The following is a 12329-nucleotide window of genomic DNA, read 5'->3' on the forward strand; positions in this document are numbered from 1 at the left end:
AGGTGCTCTCCAAAGCACTTTGTTTTATTCCCTGCACAACAAGCCCTTGATTTACCCCCGCTTTACAGATGCACTGGTATGTGCCACGGCCAGGAATCAAACCCAGGAGGTCCAGCTCTGACACCCTGGCTTTTTTTAATTTTTTTTCCCCAGTGTTGTGAGATTCATTGTTTATGTACCACACCCAGTGTTTCATGCAATACACACCCTCCTTAATACCCACCACCAGACAACCTGGCTTTTAATACTTGTGCTAACCTGCCTTTCTAACATCTGTAAAATGGGGGTCATGGTTGGGTTATTTTGAGGGTTAGATGAAGATGTGTGAGGCAGAACAGTGCCCAGCACATAGTAAGTACTCAGAGAAGTTCATCTCTATGAGTTACTGCCATGGTTGTGATCATCTGTCACATTGCTTTTCCGTTTGAGTATCAAAGGTGTCTGGCTTGTATTACTCTCTAACATTATGCTGTCTTCACATACATAAACATTCTACACTCATTTATCACTCTTTTTTTTTTTAAGAATTTATTTATTTATTTGACAGATCACAAGCAGGCAGAGAAGCAGACAGAGAAGCAGGCAGAGAGAGAGGAGGAAGCAAGCTCCCAGCTGAGAGCCCAATGCGGGACTCGATCCCAGGACCCTGGGATCATGACCTGAGCCAAAGGCAGAGGCTTTAACCCACTGAGCCACCCAGGCACCCCTCATTTATCACTCTTTATATAGGACTAAAGGATTAGAGAATTTTTTAATCAAAATGTGTAAAATTTGGGGGGCACCTCGGTGGCTCAGTTGGTCGAGCATCCACCTCGTGATTTTGGCTCAGGTCGTGATCTCAGGATCGTAGGATTCAACCCCATGTTGGGCCCTGCGCTCAGTGTGGAGTCTGCTTGGGATTCTTTCTCCCTCTCCCTCTGCCCCTCTCCCAGCTCTCCCTCTCAAACAAATCTTTTAAATTAAAAAAATATATATATATATAGATCTATATATATATCTATATCTATATAAAATATATAGATTTATATAAATATCTATATATTTTATAAAATATATATAATATATATAATATATATAGATATATAGATATATATAATTTTTGCAGTGCTGGGTGTCCTGGTTGGTTAAGCATCCAGTTCTCAGTTTTGGCTCAGGTCATGATCTCAGGGTCATGTATTGAACCCCACATTGGGCTCTGTTCTCAGTGGGGAGTCTATTTGAGACTGTCTCTCCCTCTGTCCCACACTCTCTCCTTGAATAAATAATATTGTAAATTTAAAAAAAAATGTAGAATTTTTACCAGGTTCTAGTTCAGGGCCCTTAATGTGATCTTTAATGAGTAATTTATAACATATTGAACTTTGTAAATTCTTCCTTTGCTTCAGGAGTCCATTGACCACTGATTCAGTAATTATTTTCATGTCTCCTAGCCTCCATTTGTATCAATCATTTTAATATTAAGTGATGGTAACTGTTAATTGTATAAAGTAATTGATTATCAGTAACCAAAGTGTGACTTCTTTTTTAATACATGGAAGAAAGCTGTTATTTAAGGCTGTGATAGTGATCATAGAAAATAGATGATCATTTAAAATCCTTTATGTTGGAATCTATTAGAATTTGCTTTTTTCTTCTTCTTTATCATTTGTCAACTTTGCTGCCCTGCTTAGCAGTGCAGAAAGTAATGTTTACAGACCTGAGCTGAAATTTCAGGTCCAAACAAGACAAAATATTAGTGTCCTCCCTACTCCAATATGAAAGTTCAGGGAATCAAGTATATGAAATAAATAAACCTTTTACTTCATCAGCTATGTAAATGTATGGCAGTGCATTTTTTAGTTTTATCAGAAGAGCAAATTATATAAGTATAATAGATTAAGAAAAGGGGCGCCTGGGTGGCTCAGTGGGTTAAGCCGCTGCCTTCGGCTCAGGTCATGATCTCAGGGTCCTGGGATCGAGTCCCGCATCAGGCTCTCTGCTTGGCAGGGAGCCTGCTTCCCTCTCTCTCTCTCTGCCTGCCTCTCCACCTACTTGTGATTTCTCTCTGTCAAATAAATAAATAAAATCTTTAAAAAAAAAAAAAAGAATATTCCTCTAAAAAAATAGATTAAGAAAATATTTGAGGGAAAACAGCAATTATAAATTCCATGTAATTATGGCTTCTGCCACCTTCCCTCCTCCCACTCTGCTCTGGCAGGATGGAGCTTCATACAGTGTTTATAAAGGATGGTTCTGTCCAACCACAATGCCATTACAGAAAGGAGGAGGATCTGAGAAGTGAGCCTTCCTGAAGTTGGTGCCTTACCTGGACAGTGAGGGGCCAGGAGTCCCTGAATGACTCTCAGGCTCTGTGATGCCCCAGCATGGTGTCTGAGGCCTCTCCTAGTGATGCCCTGGGCGTGAGTAAACCTGCCTTATGCTCCCCATCACATGCACTTTTCACTTTGGACGCCATGTGGCCCTTTCCCTCAAGGAAGAGGTATATTTTTCTAGCCCATCCAAGAGGAAATTTTTCATAGTTTCTTTTCCTCTCTGAAGAAATTTGAGAAAATGCGTACTTGGTGCCCTACAAAATAAAATAGCTATTTATGATTATTATTATTAATTTATAATTTATTATTATATTTAATATAGTATAAATATTATGATTCTATAATTACCATATGATATATTCTAGTATATATTACATATTATGTTATGTTATTATTTTTAATTTTTTTTTAAGATTTTTAAAATTTATTTGTTAGAGCACAAGCACAGGCAGACAGAGTGGCAGGCTAGAGGCAGAGGGAGAAGCGGGCTCCCCGCCGAGCAAGGAGCCCGATATGGGACTCGATCCCAGGACTCTGGGATCATGACCTGAGCCAAAGGCAGCCGCTTAACCAACTGAACCACCCAGGCATCCCTATTTTTAATTTTTTAAAAGGTTTTATTTATCTATTTGAGAGAGAGCATGAGAGGGAGCGGTCAGAGGGAGAAGCAGATTCACTGCTGAGCAGGGAGCCTGATGTGGGACTCGATACCAGGACTCCAAGACCATGACCTGAGCCGAAGGCAGTCGCTCAACCAACTGAGCCACCCAGGCGCCCCCATATTATGTTATATTATTGATATGTTATATGCTTTAATGTATTATTTTTATATATTTGTTATTAATATTATATCTAATTTATTATTATTTAGTGTGAATTGTGTTCAGAATTTTCCTGGAAGGGATTCCTTTTTTTTTTTTAATTTTTTTTTTTAATAAACATATAATGTATTATTAGCCCCAGCGGTATAGGTCTGTGAATCGCCAGGTTTACACACTTCACAGCACTCCTCATATCACACACCATCCCCAATGTCCATAACCCCACCACCGCTGGAAGGGATTCTTAATATTTGTTGCTTAGGGAGTATGTGCATACAGTTGAGTCAAATAATATATCTTCCCATCCTATCAGTGTTTCATCATTTGAATTTTCTAATTTACTTTACAAATTTCTGTGAGATTGAATTGTTAAAGAAGTGACTCAATTTAGTAATAAATAAGAATTTATCCAAATACCATGAACCTGTATTAAGTAGCATTCTGTTACTGCAAAAGTGCTTACTTGAAACGTGGGCTCTTTTGTTCTAGTTTTTTCTCTTTTTGCATGATAGTTTACCTAAGTGTTTTAGAGAAAGTGGTTTTTAAAGTGAAGATAATGCAAACAGTGTTTTCATACACAAAATGTGCTCTTTCACCTTTTGTCATGAAGGTGTTTCATATATCATCCTTGTAGTGTTCCTAAGGGAATCCTGTCCAAGCACCATTTAACCACAGAAAGAATGGACCCAACATTTTTATGACTCCGTTTATAAAGGAAACAGACTTTAATTTACATTCACAACATTGCTCTCCTCAAACACTAAAAATCATATGAATAGCTTTAATTATACATTACAGAGATTTTTTTTTTCAAAGCAGACCTTGAAATGAGGCTCTTAAATAACTCTTCTGACAGTTCCAGATTAATCTTTTATTTTTTTTCTGGCTTAGCAGTGTTAGGTAAACTGTTTATAATTAATTTTGTATAGACAAATTAAGTAGTTCAAGAAGTGAAAGTCTAGATCAAGGGCTGTTACTTATCTTGCTTCTCCTGCCATAACAAAGCTCCCAAAATGTATTAATAAATTCATGGGTTTTTCAAATTAAATCACTAAATTACAGAGCTGTGAAAGGGACCCCCAGAGAACATCTGGCTGAGCACAGTGCTTCCTCAGAGGACTGGCTTAGAAACTATTTAGGATGTATGGGCATCTCTCTGGGCTTCAAGTTCTCTAGGGAATGAAGAAGCATTCATAACCCTCATGGAAAGCCTTTTTTTTGATGGTTGTTATGTAAGGAGTGCTGTAGAATTGATTATCTTATAAAAAGACATCTAGAAATTATGCAGAAACCAGAAAATTCAAGACTGTAATATTCCTTTTTTAATTACAAGATGTTTTAATTATAAATATGAAACAATTGCTCTGAAATCCATTCTTAAAAGTAATAGCATTTTGTGTTTAAAATACATAATTTGTGCACCCAAGTACCTGGTTCTAATAAAAATATGTTTCCTCATTAAAGAAGAGTCTATATTTAGAATCCTAAGCATATGATCTAAAGAATGTTTATTGTTACTTAACCATTCATGTTCCCACAGAAACCAAAAACACAGTTAAGGTGTCTTAAGTTTTCACTACTCAGTCCCACCCTCTTTTTGCTAATGATATCAGTTATTTTTAAAAAGTGTATATGATGGGGTACCTATGTAGCTCAGTTGCTTAGGCTTCCGATTCTTGGTTTTGGCTCAGGTCATGACCTTGAGTTGTGAGGTCAAGCCCTACATTGGGCTCCATGCTGAGCCTGGAGTCTGCTTGAGATTTTTTCTCCCTCTTTCTCTGCCTCTCTCCCCATGTACACACACTCTCTCTGTCTCTCTAAAATAAAAAAACATCTGGGGCACCTGGGTAGCTCAGTGGGTTAAAGCCTCTGCCTTCAGTTCATGATCCCAGTGTCCTAGGATCGAGCCCCGCATTGGGCTCTCTGCTCAGCGGGGAGTCTGCTTCCTCCTCTCTCTCTGCCTGCCTCTCTGCCTACTTGTGATCTGTCAAATAAATAAATAAAATCTTAAAATAAATAAATAAATAAATAAAATTAATCTTTTTAAAAAACCAAAGAATGTGCATGGATCTGTCTCCCATATACATACCATGGAAAGACCGTCTCCAAATCAGAACACGTGGGAGCTTAGCCCAGTTAACTCTGAAACCCGTGCTGGTGAGGAGGAACAGGCTCAGTCTCATGCCTGTTTAGTTCTAAGACGCTTTCCTCCTATGTATCCTCCTTCCTGGCCCCAGCCCCCACCATCTCACCCCCCCCCCCCACACACACACACACACACACACGCTCTGTTATACAGGGCACCCCACTGGGGAGCACAGAGAGATTAGGACTAATCCATCACACTGCAAAATAAACAACCACAGGGCAGGTCCTAAGGTTGCAGGGTCACGAACCTCCTCTCTAGGCTAGCAGGACAGTATGTTAAATGCTGTCAGGATGACATGGATGGAGAGAGAAGAAATTCTAGCTGGCCGACATCAATGAATTTTTTAGATAACAGAAATTTATTCCTCTAAGTGGTCAGAGCTTTTAAAGGATGTTAATCATTTGTAATACAGGAATCCCCCTCCCTAGTTTCCTTGCCTTTTTAGTTTGAAGGAGGATATTTAACACCACTGATCCTCTTGTACCTCTCTAGTATTGATTAAAAGTGCCTCTTCACGATCAGCCCATGTATTTAGCATTACATCAGGTAATGGGCTCCATTAAAATCCCAAGAAACAGAAACATGCTCCAAGGAGCATGGCTAGTATGGTAAAGGGATCTAAAAATAAAATCAAGTGGGCCCTTAGTAGTGCTTGACCATCTTATTCTACCTCCCTTGTCCTGTTTCCTTCCAAGTTGGGAGGCGGCAAACCACAGTTGACTCCCAGTTTTTGTAAGTGAACTGTTACTGGAACACAGCTGTGCTCTTTCACCCACCTATCATATCTGCTGCTTTTGTACTAAAACTGCAGAACTGGGTAGTGGCCCGAGAGACCATGTTGCCTACGAATCCTGGAATATGGACACTCTGGCCCTTTCCCAAAAAACTGGCCAACCCTCGCCATTGCAATAACCACTACATGCATTCTTTTATTGTAACTCCACAGCATCTTCTCATATTCTCTACTCTCAGCTAATAACTTGACTTATTCTTTGGGGAAATAGAAGCATTCAAAAGAGAATTTCCAGGAGGGCCTGGGTGGCTGTCGGGTTAAGCGTCCAACTCTTGATTTCATCTTAGGTCATGATCTCAGGGTCCTGGGATCGAGCCCCATGTCCAGCTCCTGACTCTCCTGGGAGTCTGCTTGAGATTCTCTGCCTCTACCCCTCCCTCACCTTGCACACATGCACATGTGCTCTCTCTCTGTCTCTCTCTCATCCTTAAGAAGAGAAATATGTCCACCGACCTGCATATTTACCCATGTACTTTACCTGCCCTCCTGTTACAGTGAGTGACATGTTCACAGTCCTGTTTCTGTCTGATAGTAGATATTTATGCTTTCTTTGAGCCTGAAGGACATTACTCCCCAAAATGCCCCCTCTCCATCCCGCATCCTCAGGTTTCCCTCTGTGCTGGATGATTTCTAATAAGATAAGCAGACGGGAACATCCCTCACCATAAACAAGCAAGCAAGCAAAACTCCTTTCAACATCACTCCTGAGCTAGTGTCCTGTTGCTTGTAACAAAACTCCTCGGAAGGGTTGTTGCTCATTCTCTGTTGAACCCTGAGCTAATGCAGCTTTCTTCCCCCATACCACTTTTTTTGCCCTAAAAGAAACTATCCTCAAAAGCCACCGATTACTTCCGTCAAAATTCTGTCAAATCTGTCATTTCGAAACTATCATACTTGACATTTCAGCAGCACTCCATACAGTTTTTCTCTCCCTCCTCCTTAAAACACCTTCTTCACTACTCACCGGTTTCTCCTCCTAGAGGAGGGTCTTGGTGGCGGAATCCCGGGCTCAGCGGGGAGTCTGCTTATGGGTCTGTCTCCCTCTCCTTCTGCCCCTCTCCCCACTCACTCACTCTCTCCCTCTCTTTTTAGAATAAATAAATAAATAAATAAAGAGAGAGAGAGAGAGATAAATAAATAAATCTTTTTAAAAAATTCAAATAAAAGGCTAAACTGGTACTCATGGCTTGACATTGAGTGATTTCGGAGTTTTGTCGAGTGTGGTAAGGGACTTTCCAACAAGTGTGGCTCTCCGACAGTACACAGGCTCTCTTAAGATAAACTGTGATCCCTGTGCAAGAAGCTTGGAGACAAACTGGACGGCCGCTTGTGAGGGATATTTTAAAAATAAACATCTGACTTTGGGGGAGGAATTCCACTTGCTGTCTCCTGGGAATCTGTGATTTGGGCCACTTGAAGAATTTTCTGTTTCCTTCCTAGTTGTTGGAGAAGTGGTTAGATAAGGAGCTATCTTTGCCCTTGGGAATAAAGATAATAGTCATTGTTTCGCTTGGATGGAGGATCCCATTTTATCGATGCCCGCTCAACAAAATGGTTATCTTTGGCACAATTAAGACCATGAAGCTGAACATCACTTGCTGGCCCCTTCTTCATATTTGGTCCTGTTGCTAGGTCCATTCGAATCCTGTACATTAAAAAAATAAGAAAAATCCTGTATAGTTGCATTGTAGGTTCCCAAATTTTGATTGCTCCTGCCAAGAATAACTTCAGATTTCATTAGATCATGTCCTGATAGGTCGGGACATTTTTTTTTTTTTTTAATAATTTGAGCAGAAACAGTTAACAATTTGTGTTATAATGAACATCTTTTTTTTTCTAATGAAAGTCTTAGATTCTTCTCCTTCATATTATTGTTACTTAGGTACTTTGGCATAATAAAAAATGTGATGCTTAATGGTTCATTTCCAATCCCTGATGACATTTGAAGCTTTCTTTTTGCAGTTTATTTTTAATAAACTTTTTAAAAATCATGTTTCATGGAACATTAGAAGTACTTTGCTAATAATGCCCCACAGTAATTTTCCAGTTGTTAAAAAGAAAAATCTTGTGATCTTGTTAAACTCCGTATTTATACATGGAATAATCTGGTGGCGTAAAAGAATTAGGAGCTTGTGTACTGTTATTTTTAGTCCTCTGTATCATTTCACCCTTTTTGTCAGAGTGGCTGCTGGCTAACTTTCCCATGAGTTTTTAACCTCTTGTGAGGCTTTGCTTATGTAACAGGAAACAGGCTGTCAGGAACAAATAGTGGCATATCAGGAGCTCACTTCAGGAGCAAATGATTTAGTTTGCTCTGCCCTTCCCTCTCTTAAAGTGGACTGATACGTGATCTGAACTTTAAGACTTGGGGTGTGAGCTTCCTCGGTTAAAATAATTCAGTTTCAGTTTTGGAAAGGCCAACTGTATGACCAAGACCAAGCATTAATGCAGAGAAGATGAGCTTATTGTAAGGCGAATTGTGCAGTGGTGTCATGTCCTGGGACTGTGGATTTAAGTATATCTTCGCTTTCTCTCCGACTCTTAAGGCAGGAGTGATGTGCAAACTTCAGGAGAGAGATGACATCGGACGAATTGAACTGGTCCAGAAGCTGGCGAGAGAAAACTGTCAGTTTCTACAGACCGACAAAAAAGAACAGGAGAAATCTGAACACGTAAGCCCTTTTTCTCTTGGGGATGCAGGTTGGAAAGGGGTGAAAAGTGTTTCCGCCTGGCTGTATGCTTGAAGGAAAAAATATTTTAAATTCTTTAGTTTTGGGGGTTTTCCCCCCCAAGTCATCCTCTTTACTAAAAATGACAGCTGCTCATAACTCAAAGCCAGACATTCACAACACTGGGTACGTAAGAGAGCGCTCCTCAAAAGTAAATCCTGTAGAAATAGAAGAATATATGTAAGCAAATACGAATGCCTGTGTATGATTTTTGATTCAATGGCTTTCAAGTTTGACTTTGGGAATTCTACCCATCACATAGTTTGTGGAATACGAATTTTGGAAGAACATTCTGATGTACTTTTATGTTGAGTATGGCATGGCTCTAGTCACCAAACAAATGTACCCAGTAGAAAAAGGTAAGAGCAGAATACTAGATAGATTATAGACGCCTTCACCAAGTGGGAGAGTCAGAAGGGAGTTTTCCCAGTATCTTACGAATGTTTGTGTTCCAGCAAAAGTTCTGTTGTTTGCAAGGAGTTAAACTGGAGGAAAGGGATGCTCTGCTTCCTTCTCCTGAAAGCAGTAATTCAGATTGAACTTTAGAACTGAGAATGCTGTCCTCACGCTGGGGGGACAATGGCACCACTTTCTTCTGCTACACATTGTCATTGGTTGATTTTTTGTTGTTGTTTGTAAGACTGAGTTCTCAGTGCTCAGCTATCCAGGGTTGCTCACAAAAGGGAAAATTCTTCAGTGCATATAAACATGTCTTCATGTCTTCCTCTGACTTTAATTTTTCCTTGGAAGTTTATGTCCAACCCCTTCTAAAGGGGAAAAATTGCTTCATTTTTTTTTCTGCTCTCAGGCTCAGTACACATGCCAGGGGTTTACTGAGCAGGAGGTGAGATGAAATGTTCAAGGCGGCAGGCTGTTCAGTTGAACATAACGCGCCCCTAACAGCGCAACGTTAGATGATAACAATTGGTGTCTCGAGGGGGAAAATAATCAAGCAGTTTCAAAGCCTTGCGACTGAGCTGTTTCAGGGGTGTCCGGCGACTTTCAGTGAGAGTGGACATCTTAGCAGCCTTCACTTCAGTAGGTACTACTGGAAAGTCCAGGAACTTGTTTCAGTTGTTAAAAGCATCCTAAATGTTGACTGTATCAAAGACTGACCCTTAATCTCTGCCGTGTCCTTAGAATATTTGAGTATCCGGGGCACCTGGGTGGCTCAGTGGGTTAAAGCCTCTGCTTTCAGCTCAGGTCATGATCCCAGGGTCCTGGGATCAAGCCCTGCATCAGGCTCTCTGCTCAGCAGGGAGCCTGCTCCTCCCCCCTCCCCTGCCCCTGCCTGCCTTTCTGCCTACTTGTAATCTCTCTCTGTCAAATAAATAAATAAAAATCTTAAAAAAAAAAAAAAGAATATTTGAGTATCCTAGTGTGTGACTTAAGTTTCTAATTAGAAGAGCAATAGTTTTCATTTGCCATATTTTGTTGATTTTAAAATGCACACTTCCCCTGCATTTTAGCATCTCTGAAATCAGGGTCATCTCAATGATTGATGATAGGAAAACACATCATGGGTTAACCGTCAGCATTTTCCCTTCCTAGCGGTCCTTAAAATGAATGATATATTTCACAATGAATTGCATATTCAGTGAAGTGGACCAGCGACAGCCTGCGGGTAGGGCAAGATCTTTTAAAGCCAAACCCATGGTAGAGTACCAATTCACCAAGGCTAGAAATCATCGGCCTTATGCCACAGACAACTTCAGGCTTCTGTGTTCCAGTGTTGCCTTTGCCTTGTCTTTAGTTCAGTCTGGAATATTATAGTCAAAGCTAATGAGACGATCCTACCCTCCAAATATGTGTTGTAAATCCAAACTCGATGCTGGTAATTGTAACGACTTCTAACAGGAGACAGAAATTTAGTGGTAGAAGAGTGACAGCTTTGCTTATGGTTATCTGCTATTGCTGTCTCCTCTATACCGATACTTAAAATGAAGTTTTCGTCCTTCAGCTTAAGATTGTAAAACGCAACACTAGGGTTTGTTACTTCTTACATGAATGTCGTGATATGAATGCATTAGCAGCTCTGATAGTGTTTATGCTCCTGAGAGGAAAGACGGTGTATAAATCAGCATTGGAATTACGGCCTTGCTACATAGACCTTTCTTTTTTTCTTTTTCTTTTTTTTCTTTTTTTTTTTTTTTTTGGAGCTTTGAGTGAGGAGATGTGAATATTCAAGCTCTTTCTTCCTCAGTGATGAATATAACCTCGGCTGTTCTGCCATGTCCCTCCTGCAGGATGACAGCAGTTGAACTACTCAGCTCTCAAGGCTGATACTGATGTTGTGTTCCACTCGATGGGTTATTTAATACTAGATGCTTATGCTTTTTGCAGTGACGTATTAGGAACAAAAACCATCTGATAGATGATCTGACTCATTTAGGTCTTGAGCATTTGATGTTATCTCCGTCTTTGCTTCCTCACGGAGTTCACCGTGTTCATGAGCTGGGGATGGCATTTGCCTTTTTCCTGCCCTCGCTCTCTTTTCAGTGGTGGTCATCTGCTCTGGCTCATGAAAATGCTGTTATAACACGCAGGATGTACAGAGGAAACCGCCGTTTACCCAGTGTAAACCCAGACCCGCAGTTTCTTCTTGTAATAGCAGTAACAATGATGACCCAACCCTGGAGCTACATACTGATTTCCTTTCTTTTATGATTTTAAAATGCTTCACCTACCTCATCTGCCATTCCTGGGCCAAAGCTATTTAAGGAGGCAATGGTGAAATTTGAGTTAAGAGTCTAAGTTACCCATGGAGTCTTTTTTTTTTTTTTCTTTTTTAACTAAACTACATTGCTTCTCCAGTTCTAGAATACCACATCATTTTAAATACGTATGTGCCAAAATGAGAAAGCTGCTTTAAAGTACCACTGAATAGAAAAAGAAGCTTTTGTTGCTGGTGCATCTTGTTACAAAGAGATGGAGCTTCAAGCTTTCCAAGCAGGCATTTCTCCTATTTTCTCAGACTGGTCAATGCCATGATTATAAGTGCAGCTAATTAGAGACACACTTCGCTCTGAGCTTTTGGCAAGGTATTTCTGAAAGAAAAATATTTAAATGTATAATTACCACAAGTTTCTCAGGAAGCACTTGGTTTTCTTATTTTATATTAACAAGCTGTAGGCAAAATTAGCCCACACTCATTACTAAGTGTCGAAAATCATTATGTGAGAACTTTAAGAAGGGGACAGAAATTGGTTGTTTCTTCTAAACATTATGATAGTGGCGTTAAAATTTGGTCATTAACTCTTTAAAGAAATTATTTCTTTTGTAGGTAGGCATCACATTTCCTAGTCTTAATCAAATTATATTAATAAGGGAAAAGCCTGTGTTACCACAGGCCTTTCAGCTTACCTGGGGCTTTTCAGCTTGGCCTGGAAGGCTGACTAATGGCCCCAGCAGGGGGGACAGGGAAGAACCTGGTAGACAGAGGGACCAGCAAGAATGCACATGACTTGAGCGCTGGGTGATTCATGGGAATAAAGGGGAGTGGGTTGTGAGGGAGGTTACCATTCA

General features: G+C 40.1%; 1 protein-coding gene across 7 annotated transcripts in view; it reads left to right on the forward strand.

Annotated features, from left to right (window-relative positions):
- RAPGEF5 (Rap guanine nucleotide exchange factor 5) overlaps positions 1-12329 on the forward strand; it is a 224008-nt gene that overhangs the window by 112624 nt on the left and 99055 nt on the right. For all 7 annotated transcript variants that reach the window (XM_082693712.1, XM_082693707.1, XM_082693706.1 and 4 more), the window contains exon 9: positions 8622-8747. In XM_082693712.1, coding sequence (XP_082549838.1) covers positions 8622-8747 — 126 coding nt within the window. The remainder of the gene's footprint in view (positions 1-8621; positions 8748-12329) is intronic.

Source organism: Mustela nivalis, assembly GCF_964662115.1.
Source record: "Mustela nivalis genome assembly, chromosome: 12".
NCBI lineage: Eukaryota > Metazoa > Chordata > Mammalia > Carnivora > Mustelidae > Mustela > Mustela nivalis.